Source organism: Sarcophilus harrisii, chromosome 2 (genome assembly GCF_902635505.1).
Source record: "Sarcophilus harrisii chromosome 2, mSarHar1.11, whole genome shotgun sequence".
Taxonomy (NCBI): Eukaryota; Metazoa; Chordata; class Mammalia; order Dasyuromorphia; family Dasyuridae; genus Sarcophilus; species Sarcophilus harrisii.
In genome coordinates, this window is record NC_045427.1 from 563,456,471 (window position 1) to 563,469,079 (window position 12,609).

General features: G+C 36.1%; 1 protein-coding gene across 4 annotated transcripts in view; it reads right to left on the reverse strand.

Annotated features, from left to right (window-relative positions):
- The window catches only part of SORCS1 (sortilin related VPS10 domain containing receptor 1), a 704,073-nt gene that overhangs the window by 14,865 nt on the left and 676,599 nt on the right, over positions 1-12,609 (reverse strand). For all 4 annotated transcript variants that reach the window (XM_031955813.1, XM_031955812.1, XM_031955810.1 and 1 more), the window contains exon 24: positions 4,347-4,446. In XM_031955813.1, coding sequence (XP_031811673.1) covers positions 4,347-4,446 — 100 coding nt within the window. The remainder of the gene's footprint in view (positions 1-4,346; positions 4,447-12,609) is intronic.

Below are 12,609 nucleotides of genomic sequence, written 5' to 3' on the forward strand. Positions count from 1 at the left end.
GTTCCAAACTACTCTCCAGAATGGTTGGATTCGTTCACAACTCCACCAACAATGCATCAATGTCCCAGTTTTCCCGCATCCCCTCCAACAATCATCATTATTTTTTCCTGTCATCTTAGCCAATCTGACAGGTGTGTAGTGGTATCTGAGAGTTGTCTTACTTTGCATTTCTCTGATTAATAATGACTTGGAGCATCTTTTCATGTCATTTCACTTCTACATGAATGATGTCTCCAAACTCATTTAGAACTATCCTCTTATCTGAGTTCCAGTCTTTTTTATCCACCTGCCAAATGTCTAAAGTGGGTTTTTCACTTGAAGGTCTTATTGTCACTTCAAACTCAACATACTTCAAAGTATTATCTTGTCCCCTCAACTGGCTCCTCTTCTGATTTCTTAGCTCTACTAAGTAGCAAGCACCATTTCCCCTCAAGTATTCGGGGGATTCTAAATTCAATAATTTAGAATCATCTTTTAATCTTTCCTCTACTTCATTACTAGTAAACCAATAACTTTTGTTGGATTTTTTTATATAATCTTTTATGTCCTTGACTCTTTCTAAAAATTGTCATTAGGCTACGCCAATGACAGTAAGTCACTGTCATACATACAAGACAGTGTCATAGTAGATACAGTACAGGGCTTAGAATCAGGAAGCCTTTTCTTCATGAGTTCAAATCTAGCATCAGGCACTTACTAGCTGTGTAACCCTAAACAATTCATTTATTTCTCCCTTTTCTTCTTTTTTACTATCTTTTCCTCATTTTTGCTTCTATGAGAAGAATGTGGGGACAGATTTAAGGGACAACACAGGAACATGATTGAGATTAGGAAGACCCGGTGTTCCGTGTCCCAAAATGTAGCGTTGCTTAGACAGGAGTTCTAGTGATTTCCTCAATTTGGATATGAAATGGAAGACAACCCCAAATCCAGTATTTAATGGCATCCAAAAATTTAAAAATGCTTACCTTGTGAGCCCATAAAAAGCATCAAACTTCAAAAAAAGAACAGGATTTGAAACTGAAGGGAAGAGTAGTAAATTCCTAGAAGGAGCTAGTCAGTCCCTTTTCCCTTAGAGAGAATCATGTACTGCCTCTCTCTCCAGTCACATACTCTGGGTCTAACATTTTTAAAAGAAGGCTGTTGAACATCTGTTGTGTAATTAATGGATGCAACAGCATGCCATAATATTCCCTGGGAAGTTATTAGCAACACTACTTATGAGAAATGAAATGCTACAATGGCCCCCTTCTTTTTTTTTGTGGTGGTGGTGGTGCTAGTGATGTGAGTTAGGAGGAAGACTAGGGAGATATAGAATTGGATGCAACTTCTCTCTATTTTAACTTGGCTTCTCCTTTTCTCTCTGCCCCAGGACTACTTTTTCTTAGCCCTAGTAGTATCCATGCGCTAATATGTATTTGCTATAAGTACATGTGCAAATACATTGAGATTTGCTCTTCTTTTCCTTTCTCTAATTAGCAAATAAAGTTTTATATATAATAGTTAAAATTTCTAAACTTGTTTTTCTTTTTTTATATTTTTCCAATTACATATACAGATAATTTTTCAATATCCATCATTGTAAGCCTTCTTGTGCTTTTCAAATTTAGCTAGCCTTTGACAAATAGAGACAGCATTTTTTTTTTTTTTTGCCAGACCAGACTACTGCATTGTTAGGGTTAATCATCCTCATCACAACTTTTAATACTTGAAAATCCCCTTGAAATAAACCTCCAAGATCCATAAAGAATACAGTTCAAATCCTGTTACAACAAATAGGATTATAGCAAACCCCAGATAAGTGACATTTGATTTGACACAATTCTGATTCAACAATAAAATTTAGGCAAGCTCTAGGAGTTTATTTCAAAAGTCAGTTGAAATAGTCAATGAGGAAACTTATGAAATGGATATGGAATATTTGACTCAAGCTGAAGGTAGCATGAGATGGAAGAGAAAGAAAAAAGAAAAATTCTCCAATCCATGAATCAACACACATTCATTTATTACTTAATACATCCATCAAACTAACTTTAAATTCTAAAATTCAGAGATACTACCCTGAGAATTTCAGGTAAATTGTCTCTTCGTGCCCATAAAGAAATGATATAAAAGATCTTGTGTAAGAATAATTTGTTCCATAATACTAAGAAATGCAGATAGGACCCTTCCTACCCAATTCAGGATGTTGAATCTCTTACTGCTAGTGTTTCTCCAGATTATTCTTAGTCCTTTAACCTTGTCTACAGGGACTCTTGGCACTTCCTCTTAATTCTAATGCAGATTTAAATTTACTCTGCCATTAACCCCTCAATTCTGGGGGTAGCCTTGCTTCAATGCTCTTCCCATTGTACCATACTTTCTCCTTTCCCTGAAACACATTCAAAACAATAGTGGATAATCTTCTTGAAATTTCTTGAAACTTATGAACTCTTGGCAAGAAAGGAACTTTGGAAATATGGCTCTGCTGTGAGCTCATTAAAGGGAGTCATGACTACTTTACATGAAAAGTGAAGCAAACATGGTATCTAATTTTTGTAGCAATACCTGTTTCTCAGCTGGCCAAGCAACCAAAGCAGAGTTTTAAAAGACACTGTTTTACCTGAACTGGAAGTCCTTATTAGGCCCAGCCAAATTTTAACCATTATATGCATAATGATAACATGAACTTCTGCTTAAATAAATATCTACAGTTGAGAATAGAAAGTGTCCAAGGTCACAAAGATTCCTTTTAGGGATCCCTTTTGGAACCAACTCCTCAACTGAGAACACAATCCACATAGGATCTTAAAAGGATGACCTGGCTGCTTATTCTAGGAGTAAGTAACAGATTAAATTTTTTGGACTCTCTCATGAGTTTCCTATTAATTATCAACCAGTAGCCTAAATTAGATTTTATCAAAAGGATGTATGATAGCTACATCCAGTGAAAGAACTCTGGGAAATGAGTATGAACCACTACATAGAATTCCCAATCCCTCTATTTTTGTCCGCCTGCATTTTTTATTTCCTTCACAGGTTAATTGTACACTATTTTAAAGTCCTATTCTTTTTGTACAGCAAAATAACTGTATGGTCATGTATATATATATTGCATTCAACATATATTTTAACATATTTAACATGTATTGGTCAACCTGCTATCTGGGGAAGAGAATGGGGGAAGGAGGGGAAAAATTGGAAGAAAAGGTTTTATACAATTGTCAATGCTGAAAAATTACCCATGCATATATGTTGTTAATAAAAAGCTATAATAATTTTTTTTCTTTAAAAAAAAGATGTATGAAATAGTATAGTAAGAACAGTTGAAACAAAACATTCTCCTGAGGCATGTTCTTATACAAATACCCGCAAAATTCAAGGGAGAAGGACACTTAAACTTATGTGAGGTACATGTAGAGATGACTAAAAAGTCAACTCATTATTCCTAATTACTGCCCATTCATGAATCACTAAGCATTCTCCTCAGGAACAGAAGATCACACTACTTGAAACAGCTTACTCCTTTGGAAATAAACTATCTTTCTATATCCATTTATAGCCCCTTTGATCTTCTGGATGTATTATCTGCCACTTGTCTTGTCTCTCTAGTAACATAGTCAACTGAGATGGGGAAAAAGATAGAAAGACAAAGAGAGAGAGATAGAGACAGACAGAGACAGGGAGAGAAGAGAGCATAGAAACAGAGACAGAGGAAAAAAGAGAGAAAGAGAAAGAGAGGGAAGAAGGGAGGGATAGGTACAGAATTAGAGAGACAGAAAGAGAGAGAGAGAAGCTTCTCCCTTTTTGAGGTAGGAAGGATGAAAAGGCAGAGAAGGAAAGAGAAATAGAAAGAGAGACACAGAGAGAAAGACACAGAGCCTTTCATTTTCACAAGAGTGCAACTTTCAAACTCGGATTCTTCTACCTCTTGACTTCTTTACTCTTTTCATTGTTAGATTGAATTATCTGCTTACCAATTTTTTTGTTGTTATTGTTTTATATGTAACTCAGGAGATATAACCTGATCTTTTCATCCAAATATATAAGATGTTTTGTCTGCCTTTCATCCATGATCAAAAGTCCTATGACCCTTTCGAAATAATTAAGGGCTTACACACAAATCCTTAATGTGAGGAGATTAAAGGAATACTCCACATCTATCTACTCGGTTTACTGATTTCAATGAAATTGGAGCAGAATCCCACCCTTACACTCAGATATGGAACATCCATAGATAAAACCCAGATTTCTTAACTCCAAATCAGTATTTTTATCCTCCTACATCCTTTGTTTTTTTGATGTGGAAATGTAAACAGAAACCAAAACACATATAACAACCAGAACATGAGGACAAAGAGACTGACCTGCTGTTAAATGGGCAGCATGAACAAGAACACGTATTCCAGGTTTTAGCTCAAAGTGGATGGAGTTTTGGTTCAGTTTGTGAATCATCAGTTCTGATATCTAGGGGGGAAAGCATCAAAGTTAATATTAAAATTGTCATACTGTCATAGAAATCAATGTATTGGATTAATATGTGTTAGAATTTTTAATGGTATTAAAGATAAATAGTTTTGAAAACATATTTTGTACTATTTATGCTGTATATGTACACACACACATATATACACAGCACAAATAGTACAACCTATATAATACAAATATCACATGTACAAATATATATATTTACGTATATATATATATATATATATGTACATATAATTTCATATTTAGGTAAAGACTGCACTTTACAGGGTATTTCCCAAATTCAAAGAAATAAATGTTAGCTAATTAATACATTTGGTCAAAGTTTGACTGTGAAGGAAAGTCATTTATTAATATTCATGTGACCTTAGACCTTGGAGATATTCTCATGGGTAAATAATGATTTATGTAGGCACAAGCAATTGACAAATATTTATGAAATTTAAATGTATTTTATTTTATTGGCAGGCACTAGTGATGTAAAATATCTGGCCTAAAAATTATGATAGCTGAAATAGATAGTGTAAACACAGGACTACAAACATTAGATCTGCTTACCCAGGTCTAATTAGTCAATTTGCTAACACTCACCCTCTTTTATTACTATTAGCCATGCTCCTCTTTTGTCCCAACACATATAGCTAATTCATTCAATTTAATATTCACGGTCACAAAATATGCACTAGCAAGGCTGAGGTGATATAGCAAGTTTAATACATAACTGTTTGTGTCACATTTTCAAAGGCAAAATTAAAACATGTGCGCTGGGTTTTAAGTACAAAACATAATCTAATTTGGTTCAGATATGTTTTTGCTTCTCAGGGACTTCTTGAAAGCTGTCAGGGAAAACACTTTGCCATCAATTTCAGGCTGTCTTCCCCATGTTATTCATTTCAGTCAAGTCAGTTTAATTTGTAAATGCTAATTAAATCTGATTAGATGCTTTTTGGCTATCATTCACCTTGGGATGATGTTTATATCTTGTTGAATTCTTAATATTTTTTTAGTTGATCTTGGATGTCAGAATATCCTTAGATCTCTTGAAATGATGCCCTAAAACCAATAAGATTCAACTAAAACATTGCTAGAATAGATGATGATTATAGGGCACAGAGTGCCCTATTAACATTTATACAAATACTCTGTACCAGACATTATGTTGAAAAATATTATCTCATTTGATCTTCCTAGCAATGCTGGGAGGTAGGTGCTGTTATCCCCATTTTATAGTTGAAGAAACTAAGACAAACAGAGTTAAATGGTTCAGGCCAGGTAATAAGTCTGCATTTGAATTTAGGTCTTCTGCCTGCAGACTCAGAGTACTATTCAACTACTGTTTAGTTGGTAAATAAAATAGTAGTGAAAATTACTGCATTTTCCCCATTTCTTATGACTAGAAGAGTATGTACCACTCTGAGGCTGAATTTTCTTGGTGACAATAGTAAAAGGCAGAAAACATACAGGAAAACGGTGGAGAGAAAATTCAGACTAGAATAAAAGCAGTTGTGACTCATGTAGCCAGCATTTTTATACTGTTCCTGTTACTTATTTTTAATTTCATTCATCAAATCCACTGTAATCTATAGATGAGTAGGCAATCTTTGTGTAGTTGGAGAAGAGATTAAGGTCATATGAAAATGGGGGCAAAATCAAACAAGCACATTATGGATGGAATTAAATGCTATTCTATGTAACAACCTGGGGAGAGGTTAAAAGAAAAATACAAGTAGTTCCTGTTCACAAGTGTACAGACAGAGTGAAAAGGACCCAAGACTGCAAAGGGGCCAAGTCAGGTCTGGGTGGACCAGTTACTACAGAAAGCGCAGGATTTGTGGCACCATCTGGTGGTTTACCCAAATATAGCACCGTGATTAGCTCTTCAGCCACCTGTCCTTTGTGCCAGTCAAGGACTCTGGTTGTCTTGTCCTTCCTTCTTGAAGAGGACCAATGACATCACGAAGGTGACGTCTTGACTTGCAAGTGAACTAGATTTTAAATGTGTCAGAGCTATACAAAGCTTCATTTTCTCCTCCAGAACTCTCTGGGTCCAATAGCAAGACATAGAGCAGGATGACTAAAGACAGCCCTGGGTGTAAGGACACCTGGCTTTTTTAAGCTAAGGTCTTTCCCAGGTCTCAATTTGTCTGAGGCAATACTCATCCATTAAGGTTAGGAAAGAAATGAGACAAAAAGTGGCTTCTTTTACCTATTCAAAAATAAAAACAAAATAGGAAAAACAAACAAACAAAAACAAATGAATCAACCCCTAGAGAGGAAAACCCTCAAGATTTTAGCCAGAATAAAAACAATTGCTATTTGCAACCACTCTGAGGCAATAAAACCCAAACAGTAATTTAGGTTGGGGCTCGTCATTGGCCAGTCAATGAGCCCCTGATTGTTTTGGGTTTAAGGAACAGTCAAGTAATTTCTTTTGAATCCCAAAACTTGGTTTTCCAGAGTCCCATTTTAAGAAATTGATATTCTCTGTAAGGTCTTTCTCAGTCTTAGCCATGGTTGCTATAAGTAGCAACTCTTACTTCCTTTCAATTGTGTGTTGTTATTTTAACCCTGCCCCCATTAATATGCAAAAGCTCTAGGATGACAAAGACCTGGTCTTGTTATTGCTCAGCTATTTCAATTTTGTCTAACTCTTTGTAAACCCCCTCCCTTTGGGGGGAAAGGGGTAGTTCTTAGAAAAGATACTAAAATAGTTTGCCATTCCTTCTCTACCTCATTTTACAGATGAGGGAATTGAGGCAAAAATGGTTAAATGACTTTCTCAGGATCTTATAGCTAATCAGTGTTTGAATCCATATTGGAACTCTAAGTCTTCCGGACTTTGGGTCATCCAGCATTCCTATTGGAATAGATACATTTACACAATTTTAAATTTGAAGAAATCAAATTGAAGAAAAATAAAAAAATAAAAACAACCAAACAAAAAAACATTGTTTAAGATTTCCCAGTTAATTAAGAGGGGAGTCAGAACTAGAACCTAGGTCTCCTTATTGTGTGTTAGAACCAGGAATCCCCATATGGTTCTGCCTTTTGGAAGCATCATTAGGCATGGGGACCACATCTCAGCTCTCCCTCACAAAGGGGCCAGAGTGGGATCTCTAATCTCCATCACATGACAACTTGTAGCTAACATTCCAGAGCTTTGTTTGCTTATGGGTTGGTCTTCTGCTTTTCTGTTGCCATTTTAGCAATCATCTATCTCTCCATATTAAGATTCTCTCCTGGTTTCAATTGACCTTCTTAGTCCACTGAGCAACTGTTTGGTTTCTGCTCTTCCCACTTGCCTTAAGTGTGGGCATTTTGAGGTCACTCCCTCAATTCCTTCATTCCTAAGTGGATTTCTAGAAATAGCACAACACGGTATCTTCAAGAAAACCCCTCAATAGTCAGGGTTATTTGCCTTTCACCTCTGGCCTTCTCCATTAGACCTTCCCAGGGTAACACAACTAAACCACTCCCTTGAAATGATTGAGCTAGGGAGCTAGAGTCAAATGAAAGGTGGAGCGTGGACTGAATAACAACTTGATAAGAAAAATGCCATTTTGCTCAGCTCTCTGCAAGCCCTTTGCCATCTGTGTGTCCATACTGCTTACCGAGTTATCCCCATCTCAACAGGGATGGGGGATGCATAGCAATTCCACAATTCTATTTGTGAGCTGTTTTGAGACTTACTTAAAAGACCATTATTTGGTTCAAAGTGATTCTCAGGATCCCTGTAAGTAGTCATGGGGGGAAAAAAAGGTGATATTAAAAACTCATAGATGGAAATACTTAGCAATATGTCAGGTAGAAAGGGAAGGAAGCCTCATCACCAGAGGCTCTGGGGAAAGAAGCTGAGCTTGAATTCAACCTGCATAAGGGGGTAGAGCTCTGCTTCTTCCACTCCAAACCTCCCTCTTCTTTACTGTGCAGAATTTGTTGTCTTGGCAGAGCTCATTAATCCTTCCTATTGATCATTGCTTCTTTGCTCCTCAGTCATACTGTCTGCTTTCCTCCCCCCCCCCCTTATTGCTAAATAATCTCCAGGAAAGAAACATGTTAATGTTGTCCCAATACCTATTTCACAGAATTTTTACAGAGATTCAAAGCTTCCTATAGTTCCAGTTTCATCTTCCTTGATAAATGTCATTTTGAAGGGAAAAAGGGAATTTGGTCATTATAACTCTATATTTACTATCAAATGGTAAGCATCAATGGAAAGATGGTTATTCTATACATACAGATTTTTACATATCTAAATATCTAGATATTTGCCGAGTAACCTTAAGAAAATCATTTAGTCTTAGGGCTCTGGGCAAGTCTCTAAATATTAGAAATTATAGAGAAGATAATGATTTACTTTTGTAGAGGACATTTTCTCATACAGGAGTTCCATATACGAATGATATCAGATATTAGAATGAGAAGTCACATCCACCATAAGGTAGAAACAATTCAAAGATACCCAAAAAGTTTAGACAAAATTCTGGATGATAGTGCCATCATGGGTTTCTGGGAGAAATTAAGATGATTATGCTATCTTCATTTATATATGCTTTTATAAAACACATTCCTTAAAACAATTAAGAAAAACCAGTATTGTGAATAGTATTATCATCATATTATACATGAGGGCACTCAGGCTCATATGCTATAGCTAATAAGGGTCAGAAATAAGATCCTGTTGCTAAATCTAGAATTTCTTCCGCTTCATTGCAATGGCAGCCCTTCTCTCTTGTTCAAAATACAACCTTCAAATCTAGACCTTAGAGGCAATGGTAACTACATTTGAGAATTTTAAAAAAGCTATCATAGAGAAGAAATATTTGACTTGTTCAGCTTTGGATTGTGAGACCAGAAATAAAATCAGCAGATGGAAGAGGGAAGAAGAGAGAGAGGGGGGAAAGGAAAGGGAGGAAGGAAAGAAAGAAGGAAGGAAGAAAGGGAGGAAGTAAGAGAGAGAGGGAGGGAGAGAGGGAGTAAAGGAGAGGGAGGGAGAAAGGAAGGGAGGGAGGAAAGGAGGAAAGAAGGGAGGGAGGAAATAAGGAAGGAAGGGAGGAAAGGAAGGAAGGATGAAGAAAAGCTATTTTGTTTTGTTTTGCTTTTCATTCTGGAGTAGCTAGATTGCACAGTGGATAGAATTCCCAACCTGGACTTAGGAAGAATGAATTCAAATTTGGCCTCAGATGCTTCCTGGCTGTATGACTCTGGGCAGATCATTTAACTGTGTTTGCCTCAGTTGTCTCATCTGCAAAATGAGCTAGAGAAGGAAATAGCAAACCATTACAGTATCTTTGCCTACAAACCCCAAAATGAGATTATGAAGAGTTAGAAATGACTAAAATGACTGAACTTCATACCTCTAGACTCTACCCACTGTACTATCTACCTCAGAAGATCTTAAAGCCAAGGCTACATGACTGATCACTTGCAAAGTATGTAGCAAGAGGATTCATATCTCAGGAATGATTGACATTCAATAACCTCTAAGGCCCTTTTCTTCTCCAGAATTTTGTGGTTTCAAATTTTTGAGTTGATAACTAGGAGGATAGCCCTTTCTTCCTACAACAAGGTCCTTAGGAATCCATCACTGAAAGAATCTTTATTTGAACTGAACTTGGTGAGCAGTTTTAATACTACTCAAGCCCCTACTCAAACCTAGAAGGAAGGTTTGCACTGTACTTTTGTTCCATGAAATAGATTTTACATCTGACCCAAGGCACATGAATTCTAGCCTGATTTCCAGTTTGATGTTGGCTTCTCCTGGCTTAATCAATTTTTCTTAGGGCAAAAAAATCAAATTTATTAGCATCCCTGAGGAAAGATTCCAATATAGCATATTCTTTAAACACTTTAAACAATGAAGTTGAGCTGAGGGAGAAAAAAAAAGAATCAATTGTCCTTATTTTTATCTACCTTTCAAAAACTACAGTCTTGTACCCTTACCCTTATCCACATTTCCTCTTTTTGGTCATAGGTAGCTTTCCTATGGATTCCAAAAATTTACTAAACTCTCATCTCAGTCCCCAGAAGCACCTTCTCATGTTATTTGTCTTCCATAGAAAATTGTCTTTCATGTCTATGCTATGGTCTAGTGTTTCTATTTTGATGAATCAGTCTATAGGGGACAACATATAAGTGTATGTGTGTGTGTGTGAAATTTTTAAAAAGGCTTTAGGATGTAAAGAAGTATGTGAGAGCCATTTTCTTTCACTGTACCTTGACATTTTCATATATATATATATATATATATATATATATATATATGTAAATGAGGATAGTAATATCTATATGATGAAGAGATTCATTATTTTTGGTGGATTGCACATGTCTTGAGAAAATTTCCTTCCTTATTTAGTCCACTGAAGACCTTTTACTAAGGACCAATACCTTTTTCAGGATGGTATTTCAAATTTTGTTTTTCCACAGAATTACTATTCCCTCATCCTTTTCCCCTTTCAGGATTCTTGCTATCAATGAAAATAGAGGGAAAAAGGGTAAGCCTGTTAATGAGAAATGAGGAGAAGTGAGAGTGGAAAGAGGTTTTCTGTATACCTGAGCAACTGCCTCTAGAGGAATATACTTTCTATACCCCTAACCAGAGGGATTGAATCCTTTCTGGCTGCCCCAGCATCTACAAAACAAAGACTAGTAGAACCATACCAGACAGCAGGTCATTTGATTAACCCAGTGCTTCAGCTTAGTAACAGGGTCAAGTGTTTCTCGCTGTGAGGAATTTTCAATTTATTTCACAGATAAAATAGCTCTGATTCAAGTCAACTCCCCTGCTTCCATGGGAACAGTGTCAGGAGAAGCTCATATAGCCTTGGCCTGAGAGTCCAGCCATCACTTTCAGAAGGGCTGGCTGTGTGAGAGTCCATCACATTCCTCAACAAAAGTCTGGGCTAGAATCCTATACAGCTAAGAACCCTTTACAAGCAAGGCACAAGATTCATGAAAGATGGGTAAAAGTGAGCCTGCCTAAGGCCTGTTTCAAAGCTAGAGAAGGACATTAGTGGTGTGGTGGTATTTTCCCCTATATGCATGTTTCTCCCTTTTGGCTTCCCCTTGATGTTTGTTCTCCACTATAAAAATCTTGATCCCTCTTGGTTCATATGTTAAATTCTTTTTTTTTTTTAAAAAAATTATGTCTAAGAAGGTTTTTTCCTTCCTTTAAGGAATATAGTGAAGAAGGAAAGCATCTCTTATTTAGTGATAGAAGATAATGGTCTTGTGATAAAGAGAGCCATCTGCACCCAGAAGGAGAACTATGGGATCTGAGTATGGATCACAACATAGTATTTTCACTTTTTTGTTGTTTTTTATTTGCATTTTATTTTTTTTCTCATTTTTGATCTTATTTTCCTTGTACAGTATGATTATTGTGGAAATATATATAGAAAAATTGCACATGTTTAGCATATATTAAATTACTTGTCATCTAGGGGACAGGGCAAGGGGAAGGAAAGGAAAAAATGTGGAACACAAGGTTTTGCAAGGGTGAATGTTGAAAATTATCTATGCATATGTTTTGAAAATAAAGAGCTTTAATAAAAAAAAAAGAAAAGAAAAGAACAATAAAAAAGACAATAAAAATAGAGATAGATTGTTGTTCTAGTCTGGGTTCAGCTATAAATCATAATAACTCCATTGTCATTGAATATTATGGCTTGCAAAGTGTTGAACATATTATCTCATTTAAATTCAGAATAAACTTGAGAGGTAGGTACTACAAATTATATAATTTCCATTTTATCCATAAGGAAATTAAAGATTTTCCCAGTTAATAAGTGTTTGAGGTCACATTTGAACTCAGATCTTTAAAACTCCTGTTCTATCTGTACCATCTAGCTGACCATCTTCACATAGGGAGTAAGAAGTAGTATCTAAAAGAAGGTCTTCCAAACTCCAAACCAAGGTTCTTTCTCTGAGGGCATATGACCTCTATTCAATCTTGATTTGACCCCAGGCAAGTGTTTCCCTCAATCTGGGCCTTATTTTGCTCATTTATAAAATGAAATGAGTCAGTTAATAAGTTTTTTATTAAGTGTTTACTAGTTATCTGGCACTGTAGGAAATGCTGGGGGCGGGGGGAGACAAAGAAAAACAAAAATAAGCTCCTTCCCTCAAGGAATTTATATTTTA